A 14094-nucleotide genomic window follows, 5' to 3' on the forward strand; every position below is an offset into this window, starting at 1 on the left:
CTACAGTGCCCATTCATGGATGAGCGGATCATGTGTTTGCACAGTAAGATCAAGAGTCAGGCCCTGGAATTTCCAGATCAGTGAGTATGGCCCTGATCATGTTGCTTCTCTTTCTGAGTGAGCCCTTGGTGACATCTGCCACCCCTGATGTGTCTCCCACCCCCAGGCCTGACATAGCCGAGGACTTAAAGGACCTGATCACCCGCATGTTGGACAAGAACCCAGAGTCAAGGATCGTGGTGCCAGAAATCAAGGTACCTAGGGGTCCCTGCTGCCCCATGGGGTGTGCACTGCAGGCTCAGCTGTGTTCTCTGCTTGGAATTGTTTGGCTCAACCCTGCTTCAGCCAGGCCCCACACCCCTCTGTTTATAGCGATGCACACCTCTGCCCTCTTATGTCCTGGGGCCTCTGGGGTGTGGGGGCTTGTGGGGTGAGACTTGTGTTCACTGTGAGTGTGGAAGTGGGATCTGCTGTCAGCTGAGCAGCTAGCACTTGCTCCAATTGGCTTGGGCTCATAGCATCCACCCTCCCAGACCAGACCAGACCAGACCAGGGCCTCTGGTGGCTGAAATCTGGTGTCTTTTCCTTGACCTTGCCCATCCCTTCGTGAAAGTACGATGAGGGTGGGAGGACATTAGTGAGCCGTTTGACCCCCCACTCCTGAATTCCACCCTGTGAGAAGAGATCACAGCCCTTCTACCTCTGCCACTGCAGGTGTCACATGCACCCACTTGGACCTTAAGGAAATCTAGAGGAGTTCCTATTGTGGCTCAGCAGTTATGAACCCATCTAGTATCCATGAGGATGTGGGTTCAATCCCTGGCCTTGCTCAGTGGGTTAAGGATCCTGCATTGCTGTGGTTGTGGTGTAGATCAGCAGCTACAGCTCCGATTCAACCCCTAGCCTGGGAACTTCTGTATGCCACAGGTGTGGCTCTAAAAAGCAAAAATAAAACAAACAAAACAAAACCCAGAAGTCTAGAGATTGGTTTCAGGAATCTTAGGCACCTAAGCTAACTAGCATTTGAAGAGGGGGCAGCCTGAAAGGTTACAGCAGAGGACTGGGACCCCTGGGCAGGTAGTGGGGGGCAGTGCTCTGCCCAGGTCCTCTCTCGATTGTGTCCTTTGTGTCCTTCTGACCCGTCTGTTTCCCAAGTCTGTTTCCCTTTCTGTTAAGTAGAGAGGATGCTGCTTGCTCCGAACTGAGCCTTGTAGGCACTGGGGAGAGTTGCTGAAAACAAGCAACTCTACAGCCTGAAACTCTCCGCAGTTGCGAGGCAGATGGCAAATTCCAGGCACTTCTGCCAAGACCTGGGCCAGAGGGAGGATCCAGGCCACCTCCCACCCGAGCCCATAGCTCCCTCCCATTCTCTGTCCTCTGTCTTCTCCACCTTTCCTCTCATCTCCCTTGCCCCCACCCTCTTCCTGGCTTGCAAGCTCTCTTGCCTGCCTGACCTCAGGCCCTTGCCTCTCCCCTCCGGTGTCCCCTCCCTGGGCCGGCAGGGTCTCTGGGAGCCAGCTGCACTGCCCCTCACCCCTCCTGTCATTCATTGAAGCTGCACCCCTGGGTCACGAGGCATGGGGCGGAGCCGTTGCCTTCGGAGGATGAGAACTGCACGCTGGTCGAGGTGACTGAAGAGGAGGTCGAGAACTCAGTCAAACACATTCCCAGCCTGGCTACCGTGGTAAGACGGGACGAACCACTACCCAAGAGCAGGGACCGTGCCTGAGGCAGGCCTGGCAAGGACAGGGATGCAGGAGGGTGACTGAGACACAGGCTTTGGGCCTGCGAGTCAGGATGGCTGAGCCTACTCTTCACCCAGTGCTACCAGCCTCTGGGCCTCAGTTGCACATACCGCCACGTGGCCCCTGCATCTTGTAGCTTGAGTTCTGCCTGCAGCCATCGCCCAGCTTCCTATAGATGGTGTAGCCCCTCTCCAAGGATCCAGCGGTCCCTCTTGGGATTCCTGCTTTCAGAGCATGTCACAGGAGCAGGAGGAAGAGAAGGACCAGGGCAGGTGCTGATGAGCTCCCTATGGGCTGGTTCTTCCGTCCCTAGAGCAGACGGCCTAGTTCGTCTCATCTCTGCCATGTGGGTACCGCCAGGGCTAGAGGCTGGGCCTCCGCTGCCCAGGCTGCAGAAAGCTCTGCCCAACTCCTGAGGGTGGGCATTTGCTCAGGAGCCACTAGGCCTCCTTTTATGGCCTTGCATTTGGGTCCTGACCCAGGAAGAAGGAGCCAGATTTGGAGTCCTCAGGCCTAACCTCAGAGACTCTGAGAATCACCCACTTGCCAAGCCTCTGCCCAGGGGGGGCATTTGGCTCTGGGAGGGAGCCCAGGAACCTCAGGGGTCTGGGGTCCAGGCCATAGTCCACCTGGGGCACCTCACAATCCTGGGTGTGTTTGGCCAGTACCTGCCCTAGCAGGCAGCAGGGCCCTGGGCTCTGGAGGGCACTGCTGGGACTGTTTGCAGAGACACAATGTCCAGCTTCGAGTGACCGCCCCCTTAGGAGCCCCAGTGCTGGTTCCTTCTCTCTCAGCTTCGCACTTTGCCCTCTGCTTCCCCATACTCTCTCTCTCTGTCTAGAACCTGAGCTCCCAGGGCGGGGCTTCCATTCACACCTTCCCTTCCTCTCCCATGGGAGCCTCTGCAGGACCTTCACTGTTCAGCACTCACCCACCCCCACCCCCTCCTTCCCATCCACCCACTACACTCATGTCCTGAGCCCAGGGTGGTGGGAAGGCAGCTGGTGTCGGATTTCCAGTGCCTTTGTGGGTTATTCTGTCCCAGGTTGGGGGTGTTCTTGGGAGGAGGCGTCTGACCCGAGAGGTCTGAGATAGGCGTTGATTATTCAGGAAACACTTCTTGAACACTGAGTGGTTTCCCCGGGGCCTGTGTTGGGAGCAAGGGGTACAGTGATGAATAAAAACAACATGGCACCTGCAGATACTGGGCAAAGAACCTACAAATAAATGTGCAAGTAACAGAGGGGCTGTGAAGGGTACCCTTGGGTGGGGGGCGGGGAGGAGGCAGCCCAGGTGATGGGCTGGAGAAGGCCTCCCGGAAGACGTGCACCGAGAGGATGGCGGGTGTTCATCAGGCTGAGGGAGGGTAAAGGGTGGGGTTGTTCCCGTCCCATAGAGAGGACAGCAAACACAGGGATCCTGTGGTGGGAGGCAGCTAGGCCCACGAGAAGCCTCAAGAAAGCCAGGGCTACTGAAGCAGAGCAGGTCGAGGGAGGGTGGCATGAGGCAGGGCCACACAAGTTCTGAGCCTACAGCCAAGATTTAAGTCTCGGGGCCAAGAGGTGTAGGAAGCACCTAAAGGGTTTGACTCAGGGACAGCATGGTCAGCGCTGGCCTCAGGAAGATCCCATGTGGAGAATGGACTAGGGGTGGGGTGGGGAGGAAGTGGGGGGCTCCCGCAGCTCTCTGAGAAGGAGGGAATGCAGTGGGAGGGTCCAGGCCCCCTCATGGCACCCAGTGTGTGCGGGGCATGGGGGTACAGAGATGAATAAGGTATAGCGCCAGCCCTCTAGGGTTCCCAGCCTCATGAGAAAGATGGATCTGGAAAGAAAGAATCCCCCTGTGGTACTGTCACATGGTGAGAAGCCAGCTGGCAGAGGACCAGGAACAGGGGGCTTCCCAGGGTAGGAGCTCCTTCCACTGGTTCCTGGGGGCTGGGAAGGCCAGGCTCCCCAGGGGGAGCCTGCAGAGTCTCAGAGGAAAGGGGCTTATGTGTTCCAGGAAGCACGGAACTTGGGCCTTGGCAAGGGAGGGACTGTGAGGGCCTTGCCAAGGGGCATGACCTTCATTCTCTGTCTCTATCTAGCATTTTTCTTTTTTCTTTTCTTTTCTTTTATTTTTTGGTCATTTGCATTTTCTAGGGCCACTCCCACGGCACATGGAGGTTCCCAGGCTAGGGGTCTAATCGGAGCTGTAGCCTCCGGCCTACGCCAGAGCCACAGTAACGCGGGATCCGAGCCGCGTCTGTGATCTACACCACAGCTCACGGCAGTGCTGGATCCTTAACCCACTGAGCAAGGCCAGGGATCGAACCCGTAACCTCATAGTTCCTAGTCGGATTCGTTAACCACTGAGCCATGACGGGAACTCCCTAGCGTTTTTCTTTTCTTTTTTTCTTGCCTTTTTTTTTTTTTTTAAACTGAGGTAGGAGTTCCCTCTGTGGCACAGTGGGTTAAGGATCCAGTGTTCTCTCTGCAGCGCCTTGGGTCTTTACTAGGTGTGGGTTTGATCCCTGGCCCAGCACAATGGGTTAAGGATCCAACATAGGTGGTATCTGTGGCTTGGATTCGATTCCTGGCCCAGGAACTTCCATAGGCTGTGGGTGCAGGAAAAAAAAATTGAGATAGAATTCATGTAACATAAAATTAATTTATTTTTGGCCGCACCCACAGCATATGGGAGTTCCTAGGCTAGGGATGAAAACATTTTGTGTGGAAAGTATGTCTGCACAAAAAACTTGTACACAAATGTCCATCGCAGCACTATTCACAATAGCCCCAAAGTGGAAACAGTCCAAATATTCACAAACAGATGAATGAATAAACAAGATGTGGCGTATCCACACCAAGGGTTATTACCAGGCCATAAAAAGGAATAAAGCAAGGATTTGTGCTACAACATGGATGGACCTTGAGAACATTATGTAGAGTGAAAGAAGCCAGACCTCAAGGACCACGTATTGTCTGATTCCATTTATATGAGATAAGAATAGACAAATCCATCCAGACAGAAAGCAGATTGGTGGGTGGCAGAGGTGGGGCAGGGGAGAAGGAATGGGGAGTGACTGCTAATGGGTGCTGGGTTTCTTTGGGGGGTAATGAAGGTGTCTGAAATTAGATAGTGGAGTTCCCGTTGTGGGTCAGTGGTTGAGAACCTGACATAGTGTCCATGAGGATGCAGGTTTGATCCCTGGCCTTGCTCAGTGGGTTAAGGATCCAGCAGTGCCACAAGCTGTGGCACAGGTCACAGATGCATCTTGGATCTGATGTTGCCATGGCTGTGACTGCTGCTAGCAGCTGCAGCTCTGATTTGACCTCTAGCCTGGGAACTTCCATATGCTGCAGGAAGTTTCTTTAAAAAGAAAAAAAAATGAAATTAGTGATGATGTGAATATACTAAAAAACTTTGATTAGTACACTTTAAAATGGTACATTTTATGCTGTTTGAGTTACATTTTAATTCAAAGAAAAGTGCAGTGCCCCAGCCCCCACCCGGCCCCCCAATAGTTGGTTTCCTGTTGGTGGTTGTAGATGGCTTTCACCGAAAATAAAGCTCCAACCTTGAAGATGAGGTGTGTTGATGGGCCAGGAGGACATGTACATCGATGGCCCAGATAAGACAGATGGTACCATGTGTACTGGAGAGACAGTGCTGGTCTCCCAGACCAGAGTCCCTTGGCTGCTGAGTTGACCAAGACAAGATAATGACAGGCCTCGAATGTCAGACGGAGTTCAGACCTTATCTTGTTGGTAGCCAGGGAGTGGTGGAAGGTTTTGGGAGCAGGCCTGTCACCTTCAGTGGCTTTGGCTGCTGTATCTCGGGCGGGTGTCTCTCAAAGACCTGCTATCAGCCAGCAGTCCTGGGAGCCGGCAGGGGGCCGGGGGAGAAAGGAAGAGAGAGATGGGAGCAGCATGAGGCTGCTGTCACCTGGGATCTCCCCCAGGTGGCCGAGCCTCCTCTTCTTTCCTTCAGATCCTGGTGAAGACCATGATTCGGAAACGCTCCTTTGGGAACCCGTTCGAGGGCAGCCGGCGGGAGGAGCGCTCGCTGTCAGCGCCCGGAAATCTGCTCACGTAAGTGTCCACCTGCCTTCCCTTGGGCAGGAGCCGGAGGCTCCGTGAGGACCTGTCCCCTGTCCTTGGCCACAGAAGTGCAGACCAGCAACCAGTCCCAGGAGCACACTGGGGAAATCAGAGCAGCTGCTGGCTTTGATTTTGCCAGCAACCAGTCCCGAGGGCACACTGGGGAAATCAGAGCAGCCGCTGGCTTTGATTTCAGCCCACCTCCTATTGCTGATAGCTAATCCACAGGGAGGTTTTATCTTCCTCAGGGGGACTTGCACGTTGGAGGGAGTGGGAGAGTGACTGATAACCAGAAAGGCTTTTTGACCCCAAAGCACGCATGCTTGATGGGAGGGGTTCTGTCCCGTGATGGGTGATCAAGGCCAGTCTGGCTCCCGGGACCCAGGTCTCACAGCACAGAGATGTCCTGCTCCTAGCCGCCCAGGCAGCAGCTTGGCGAAGCTGGTGTTCAGGGTCTGTGGGGGCAGGCACCCCCTGGATCCCAAGTGTCCCCTTCTCACTTCCCTTTTCCCTCCCCTCTGGCAATTCCAGCAAAAAATCCGCCAGGGAGTGTGAGCCCCTGTCTGAGCCCAAGGTAATGCCTGCCTGCCTGTGCCTTAGCCTCTGCCGGGGCCTGGGGGCGGGGGCAGCTGCAGAGCACGGGGTACCCCCCCACCATACCCAGACTGACCATCCTCCCAGCCTGGGCCTCTATGCCCAGGCTTACCTTGGGCCTCTGGACCCAGGATGAAAACAATGAGAATCCGGGGCTTGGCCCAATGATGGGTCGTGCATGTGGGCTGGTGCTGCAGGTGCATGGCGCTCCACCCGGAATGCCTGTGAGCTCACCCAGTTCTTAGAGCTAGTCTGGCGCCTGCATCAGCTCGGTGCACGTCAATGGCATTGAGGCTGTTTCTTGGGCTGAGGCTGCCCCTGCTGTGGGTGGGCAGTCAGAGCCTAGATCAGGCATGCTGCACCCTGGGGCTCCCCCAGGGGCTCTCTGGCATCCACCCTTTCTTCTCAGATGGGTCTCGACCCAAAAAATAAGTCGTCTTCCAGCCTGTTGCAAATGAGTGTGAGGCTCCCCTGCCTCTGGGGAGGATCCAGACTTTTTCCTCAGAGGTGGCCATTCTCTGCCAAACACATAGTCCGCTCAGCAGTACCAGTGCCTCCCAGGACGGATGAGAGATTTTATCCCTACAGGTCTGAGATGACAAATACTTGCACTCCTGCTGCTACTTTTCTCCACGCCCCTGTGGCAGGATAGCAATCCCAACATCTGTCCACGGAGCGTGTCATGCTCAGTAGGGGGCTCCAGGCAGTTCTCAAAGCTGCTTTATGGAGCAGTAATTCACATGCCATAGAGGTCAGCCATTTAGAGTATATTATTCGGTTGTTTTTACTATATCCACAGAGTTGTGCGACTCACCACAGTCAGTTCTAGAACATTTTCATTAGCCTGGGAAGGAACCCTGTGCCCTTAGCTGTCACCATCCAACTCCCCCATTCCCCAGCCAGCACGAATCTACTCTCAGTTTCTGTAACTATTTGGGGATTACTTATGCTTCTCTGGAGCAGGGAACGTGGCAGTTAGCCAATCAAAGGCAGGCTGTGAAGGCTGCCTTGGTCCCTGCTAAAATGTTCCCAGACATCCCTTCAGCCGCATGATGGGGCAGCCTTGCCTGCAGGTTAAGCCTCACAGGGTGACAGGATGAAGCGTATGGACTGACCTTCACTTGGCCCTTCTCTTCTCAACCCTGGTTTTAGGATTTGCCTCCCATTTTGTGCCAAGCCTGTCATTTTTTTCATTTTTTACTTTTTTGTTTTTTTGGGGGCTGCACCCTCGGCGTATGGAAGTTCCCAGGCTAAGGGTTGAATCGGAGCTGCAGCTGCTGGCCTACGCCACAGCCACAACAATGCCAGATCCGAGCCACGTCTGTGACCTACACCACAGCTCACTGGATCCTTAACTCAATGAATGAGCCTGGGAAGCAAACTCACATCCTCATGGATACTAGTTGGGTTCGTTACCTCTGAGCCACAACAGGAACTCCTGTTTCATTTTGAATGAGATTAAAGTTGCAAGACACCAAAGACTGAGACTGGCCTGAAGGACTTTACTGCCTCTATTCCCTCACCTGCAGTCTCAGAAACACCTGGGACTACCTGCCCTTGCTCTCAGCCCGTGAATGGGATGCTTTAGTTGTCCCTGTGGTCCAGCATCCTAGAGCTCTTGCAGCATAGTTGTTGGAGACCTTGGACCCGTGGCCTGCCTGCTGCCTGCTGCTAGAGCAGCCAGTACAAGCAGGCAGCTCCAGGGCAGAGACGGAGGGCCTCACTGGATATCTAGTTACAGCTCCCTCCCCGGAAACTTGACCCTTGTTCTTTGGCAGACACATAAAAGCCTATGCTTGTGATTTTTAAACAAAGAGGAGTTTCTTCGTAGGCACGTCCAGACATCAAGCTTGTCTTTCCCTCATGCAAGGGCAGTTCCCCTTCCCACCAGGGGTACATGATAGAGATCAGTCCTGTGTGGCAGGCCCAGCGGCTCCCCTTAGAGGGGGCAGTGTTTGCTTGATGATGGCAAAGGATTGGGCCCCTCCTTAGGGATTCCCCTCACATCTCCCATCACGCTGCCCGTGTCTGTCACCCCAGGAGGCTCTAGCTGGGGGCCCTTTAGGATGTGGCCTCTGGGGGGATGTGAAGACCCTACTTCCCACCAACTCGGTCTCTTCTACTCTGATCACACTTTGCCAAGATGAGGGCCCTTCTTTCCTCTGTAGTGTCCCTTGGGCCTGTATGTGGAGGGCAGTTCTGTTGACAACCACTTCCTGAAGGCGGGCTCTGTGCCCGCCCAAGTCAGGTGGTCCTGCTTGCTGCCCCCAGGAAGTTCACTGGGGAACTGAAGACAAGGGTCTGGGTTCCTGCCCTGCAAGAGCTTATTGACTAAAGACCGGGCGTGGAATTGCCAAAACCCCTCAGGAACAGACCCCAGTGTGGAGCCCACACCTGACCTGTGACAGGTGCCAGTGATTTTAGGTGTTAGGGGGATAGGCTGGCATCTATTTTTATAATTCCTTGCTATTTTTGGTACATGATGCTGGTTTCCCTTCACAGAGGGGATATAGCGTCTCCTTTGAAACTTTCACATAAGAAAAAAAGGGGGAGAGAATCTAAAAGATGTAAATAACATTCAGGTGGTGCAGGACGTCACGTGCCGGCACCGCCGGGTCTGAACGAGGGTTTTCTGTTCGGTGAGCAGGAAGCAAGGCAGCGAAGACAGCCCTCCGGGCCCCGAGCCGCCCCTCGCGGGGGAGGAGGAAGTGCTCTTGTGAAAGGCGGCCCCTGTGAGGGGAGTTGGGGGCCCCCAGCCCCTGGCTCCCGTGCACGCTCACCTCCTTCGCGGCCGGATGAGGCGATGGAGTAGCTGCTGGACCGCGACCTCGCATGTCCCGCACCTCACCTCAGCAGCTGCGCCCTGCGTTTCCATAGCAGCATGTCCTACGGAAACTGAGCACGTGTGTAGAGCCTTGACCGTCATCTCTGGTTGCTGTGTTGTTTTTTCCGTTTGTTTGATTTCTTAACCGTTTTAAAGGGGACAAAAACCACAAAACAACAAAAAAAGACTTGACTCCATGACATCGACCTTGGCCGCTGGCTGGCTGAATGGGCGGGTATGAGGAGTTGCAGACCCAAAGCCACGTGCGTTTGGGGACAGTTGCTTTTTAAAACGTTTTTATGCCAAAAATCCTTCCTTGTGAACTCAGAATCATGTCAGATATACCAAGTGAATGTGTGTGGGGGGTTGAAAATCAGCCCAAACTGTCGGAAAACTGGTGGTGCGGTCTGAGACCACACCCACATTTGAAGGGGGGGTGTAACTTGGTGCAGAACCCCAAACCCCAAACCGTGGCACCTTCTAGAACCATGGACTCAAGGAGTCAGGACAGGGCTAACCCTCAGTAAACTGCAGGGAGCTTTGCTGCAACTTACTCCTAAGAAGGACTTTACAAATTTTTTATGAGTAAAGTTGTAGTCAGGAAAGGGCTTGATGCTTAATAACTTCACGGAGGGGGATTTTCCGACCCCAGAGGGGCATTCGGTGGTTGTGGGGGGACAGGTTGCCTCTAAAGGTCTGGACGAGTGTGTTTATGACATCGGCTCAAAGCCGGAATCTTTCTTAGTTGACTGAGGAGCTCTGGTAAGTCTCTTGTTAAATGACAAAAACTTCAGGGTGAAATCCTACACTTCCATGTACATTACATGGCTTAGGAGTAAAAACAAACAAAAAATATGTTCAGTTCTCTAACTAGTCTGAACTCTAGAGCAGTTCAGAAATCATTTCGAGCTTCCAGGATATATCCCACGGCTTCAGATATGTGAGAGCCAGTGAAAGCTATGCCTGTATATTTAGCAGCTCTGCTTGTTCATAACCCATGTATTCTAGAGACGGCTAAGGTTTTCTTTCCTTCTTAAATACTAGCTGATTGCTGTTAATGAAACACTTATCTAGTTTCTGGAGGGCCAGATAGGAGGTACTTTCCTTCAGCTGAGACGCAAATGACCATTCCTCACGGGCAAAGCTCTGTTGGGATCTCTATGGTAACTTTAGGGCACCCTTTGAGAGATGATGATTGAAACGAAGAGCACTCCTCAGGGCCCCAGGGAACCAGAGCTTGGCACGAGAAGTTCCCTTTTGTGGCCAAAAGTCTGGAAAGAAAAGGTTTACTTTTTGACTTTCCACTGACGTTGGGAAGTTTGGTTGCAGTTCAAGTATGATTTCTTCCAGAGCTACACGTGGGTGAGCATGAAGTTCTAGGGGGAAGAAAGTTGGAAGGACTTCGCATAGGGAATTCCCAGTGCTTTGTGGAATCTGGCTTGGGGGAAACAGGGTCTTTCATTGGCTCAGAAGGAGTGCTTTTTTGTAGTTTCTATCTACTCAGTGTTGGTAGGAGGGCTTTTTGCAGAGAGACAGAGAAGCAGACCAGGTGCCTTCCTGCCCAGCACGTTCACAGAGCCCCAGTGTTCTTGGCCTCCCTAGATCTTCCTAAGCTCTTGACTGTGGTTTAGCCAGGCTTCTCTTGCTCTCTCATAAGCAGTACTGAATTAGGGAATGCTGGTTTCCAAGAGCAAAGGTACACTCTCTGCTGCAGGGGCCTCTGGCCTGCTTTCTTTCTTTTTGTAACCTAGCACTTCCTCTTGCCTCTTGGACTTGTTTCAGTTTACAGGCTCCACCCCTACTGGGAGCAAGTGGGGTCTGGTTAGTTTGCAATAAGCACCTTGCAGTGGTTCCTGTCAACCAGCCCCTAGTCTCAGTCCCAGCCTGTCTATGTGGACTCTGGCCCGGCCTGTGCAGTGGCTCGCCCAGGGAGGGCGGGCAGCATGCAAGAGCCTCTGCAGAACTGTGTTTACACAACCGCATCGGGCAACGCCATTTCTCCCACGATGAAACTCTCTGGCTAAGATTTCATGGCGTGGAAAGCCAGCGAGCAGGCAGCACCGTGAACTGTTGTGGGGGTGGGGGGGGGCAGGGGGCTATGTTCATTACTTTTTTTTTTTTTTATTTTTTAAATAAGAAACACCAAAGAAAGCTGTGGAAAGGAACTGCCCCATGGAGAAAAGTATAAGCAGGGAGGTGTGTAACATAAAGCATTAGAGCTCCTTGGAGCACAGACTCCTGGGGTTCGTCTCCACTCTTAGAGCACAAACTTTGATTCCCCCCTCCACCAAAGTCAGCTCTGTTAGGAAAGGGCAGAAGCTGTGATGAGCAGCTTTTCCAGGTGAGGATACCCATCCACTTCTTCCATCACTGGCTCATCAATGGGACCAGTTTGGCGTAAGCAAGACATGGCCTGCACCTGTGGCCTTGAAGGAAGCACACGTCCTCTACCCATCTTCCTTCTGCCCTGTTCCACTCCCCCATCTAGTCTGCAGCCTGGCCAGTGGCTCCCATAAAGCCTTATCCAGCCCCTCGTTGGCACTTGGGGCCGGAGAGGCTGTCTCCCCACTGGCCTGGGCTTTCCCGTGAGTTAGGGCTCCGTCCTCAAGTCCTTTCAAGGCAAGGAGGCGAATAGCTGTGCATTTAGAGACACAGGCCCAACCTGTCACTCTCACTCATCTTCCAAAGGGGAGCTTCCCACTGCCTGGGGGCGGGAAGAACCAAGACCTCTACTTGCTTCCAAGGTGCTAGGGAAAGTGTCAAGGTCGTCGATTCTCATCTTCTCTCAGCTTTACAGGCCGAGTTTCACGGGACTGCTGACTTTTCTATTCTGTGACTGACTTCATGCCCGATGCTTCTGTTTTATTCCTGATCCTTTCTACTATGCATTTTCCTTTTATCAGGTGTACAAAGTTAAATACTGTGTATTTATCACTAAAAAGGTACATGAACTTAAGAGAATATTAAGCCTTTGGTGTTTTTCCACAGATGTTTAAGCTTCTCTGTAAACTTGAAATAAACAGCAAAATGGTGCAAAGCCTGGCCCTTTTTGGAATGTTTTCGTTGGCCGTTCCATGAAGTCAGCCCTTTCCAGGTCATCTGGCCTTATGTCTGTTTTCCTTCCTTAGGCTTGACAGGGAGATCAAATGCCCAAGTCAAGGCAGATGCACTCAGTCATCCCCTAATTTAAGCCTGTCATAGTACCCCGCTACTGAGAGTGTGGTCCCCAGGTCAGCATCACCTGTGAGTGGGCTGGAAATACAGACTTCTAGGCTCCATCTAAGCAAGCTCCCCAGGTCACTCATCTATACACTGAGGTTTGCAAAGCACTGCTCTGGCAGGCAGGTCATTGCCAGATGGATTCTTCCGGTGGAGACCAAACAAGCGAGCACCTACAGGATGGGTGCTAAAAGGTCACACACAGGCCACATCCTGCGGGCAGGCAAGCTTCCTGACCCTTCACCCCATGAGGTAAGTATTAACCCCATTTATGGATCATCATCTGTAAACAGGCTTGAACAGAGCTCTGAATTGGTCAGCAGGTTCAGTGCTTTGCAGAGCCTTGACAGCTGCCGGTTGTCATGGCGTTTGGAGAGATGTTCTAGAACCGCTTTTTCCAGACTGCAGGCTAAGGGTTCCCTGCATTCCCAGGTGCGACTCCATCCATGGCACTGCTGTACTGGCTTTGAACTTCCATTCTTTGTTATCAAGGGACAGTAGATGAAGTTTGAAAGATTCCTTTTCCACAACTGCAGGAACACAACATTGAAATACTGGCCCTCCAGGGCTGGGAGCAGGTGTTCCCAGTCAAAGACCCCACTGAGACTGATGAAAGCCAGGAGAGGCACACAGGTGCATCCCATTGCAGGGTTTTAGGGGTTTCAGAGTCTCTTGGAAGGTCATCCACAGATGCAAAGCTGAAGGAACCCTGCTTAAAAGGCAGCGCCAAAGAGTGCCAACACGTGGGGGTGCGATGAAACACAAGATGACGCTGGTGAGTTAAATAGTAAGGCCACCTCCACCCCCTGCCTCACCCCATCTGGCCGTGGCATTTCGTCTAAGAAAAAGGGGAACCAGAAAGTCTCCCGTACTCCAGTAATTGGCACTTCTTAGCCTGCAAGAGAAGCCCTCCCTAAGAATTCCAGCTCCACCTGACCTGTGTATTCAAGCAGGCATTTTTCAAAAAGGGAGTCTTGAACCTGAACTTTTTTTAGAGGGGTTTGGTAAACCTTTTCTTCCCCTCCAAAGCAAGAAAAGCCCAGGTTGGTCATGTATCCCCCTAGAAGCAGAGCAGATTTAAAAATAACCTTCTGGAGTTCCCGTGGTGGCTCAGCTGTTAACGAACCTGACTAGGATCCATGAGGACGTGGGTTTGATCCCTGGCCTCCCTCAGTGGGTTAAGGATCCAGCCTTGCCTTGAGCTGTGGTGTAGGTTGCAGATACAGCTCAGATCTGGTGTGGCTGTGGCGTAGGCCGGCAGCCGTAGTTCCGATTCAACCCCTAGCCTGGGAACTTCCATATGCCGCTATGGAAAAAAAAAAAAAAAAAAAAAAAGCAAAAAAATAATCTTCCCTTCAGTAGAGGGAAATGAATTCATGTCGGGGGTAGGGGGATGGTGGCGAGCTGCTTTCTTTAGGGAGATTCTGAACACCTGATGCAGAATGAAGCAGGTGTGAAGTCAGAGCTGGAAATAGCTTCATTAACATTCTGCTTTTGGTTGGAGGCTTCTGGAAAGCAAATGGGAGGGAGGATAAACCACCTTCACGTCACCTAAAACTGGGTTCCCTGCAGTGCAGAGCCACACTTTTAGATAACACATGAGCACAGGAGAGACAAGTAGTGGTCACCA

At 52.7% G+C, this 14094-nt stretch overlaps 1 protein-coding gene across 7 annotated transcripts in view; it reads left to right on the forward strand.

The window, feature by feature from the left end:
* Positions 1 to 12282, forward strand: part of CAMKK2 (calcium/calmodulin dependent protein kinase kinase 2) — a 54381-nt gene extending 42099 nt beyond the window's left edge. For 4 of the 7 annotated variants that reach the window (XM_047759644.1, XM_047759647.1, XM_047759645.1 and 1 more), the window contains exons 12-17: positions 7 to 80; positions 167 to 254; positions 1556 to 1684; positions 5718 to 5818; positions 6359 to 6401; positions 9069 to 12282. In XM_047759644.1, coding sequence (XP_047615600.1) covers positions 7 to 80; positions 167 to 254; positions 1556 to 1684; positions 5718 to 5818; positions 6359 to 6401; positions 9069 to 9233 — 600 coding nt within the window. In that variant the 3' untranslated portion in view covers positions 9234 to 12282. The remainder of the gene's footprint in view (positions 1 to 6; positions 81 to 166; positions 255 to 1555; positions 1685 to 5717; positions 5819 to 6358; positions 6402 to 9068) is intronic. The other 3 variants (XM_047759648.1, XM_047759649.1, XM_047759650.1) reach the window with 3 other exon arrangements.
* Positions 12283 to 14094: the final 1812 nt, after the last annotated feature.

Source organism: Phacochoerus africanus, chromosome 15 (assembly GCF_016906955.1).
Source record: "Phacochoerus africanus isolate WHEZ1 chromosome 15, ROS_Pafr_v1, whole genome shotgun sequence".
In the NCBI taxonomy this organism is placed as follows: Eukaryota; Metazoa; Chordata; class Mammalia; order Artiodactyla; family Suidae; genus Phacochoerus; species Phacochoerus africanus.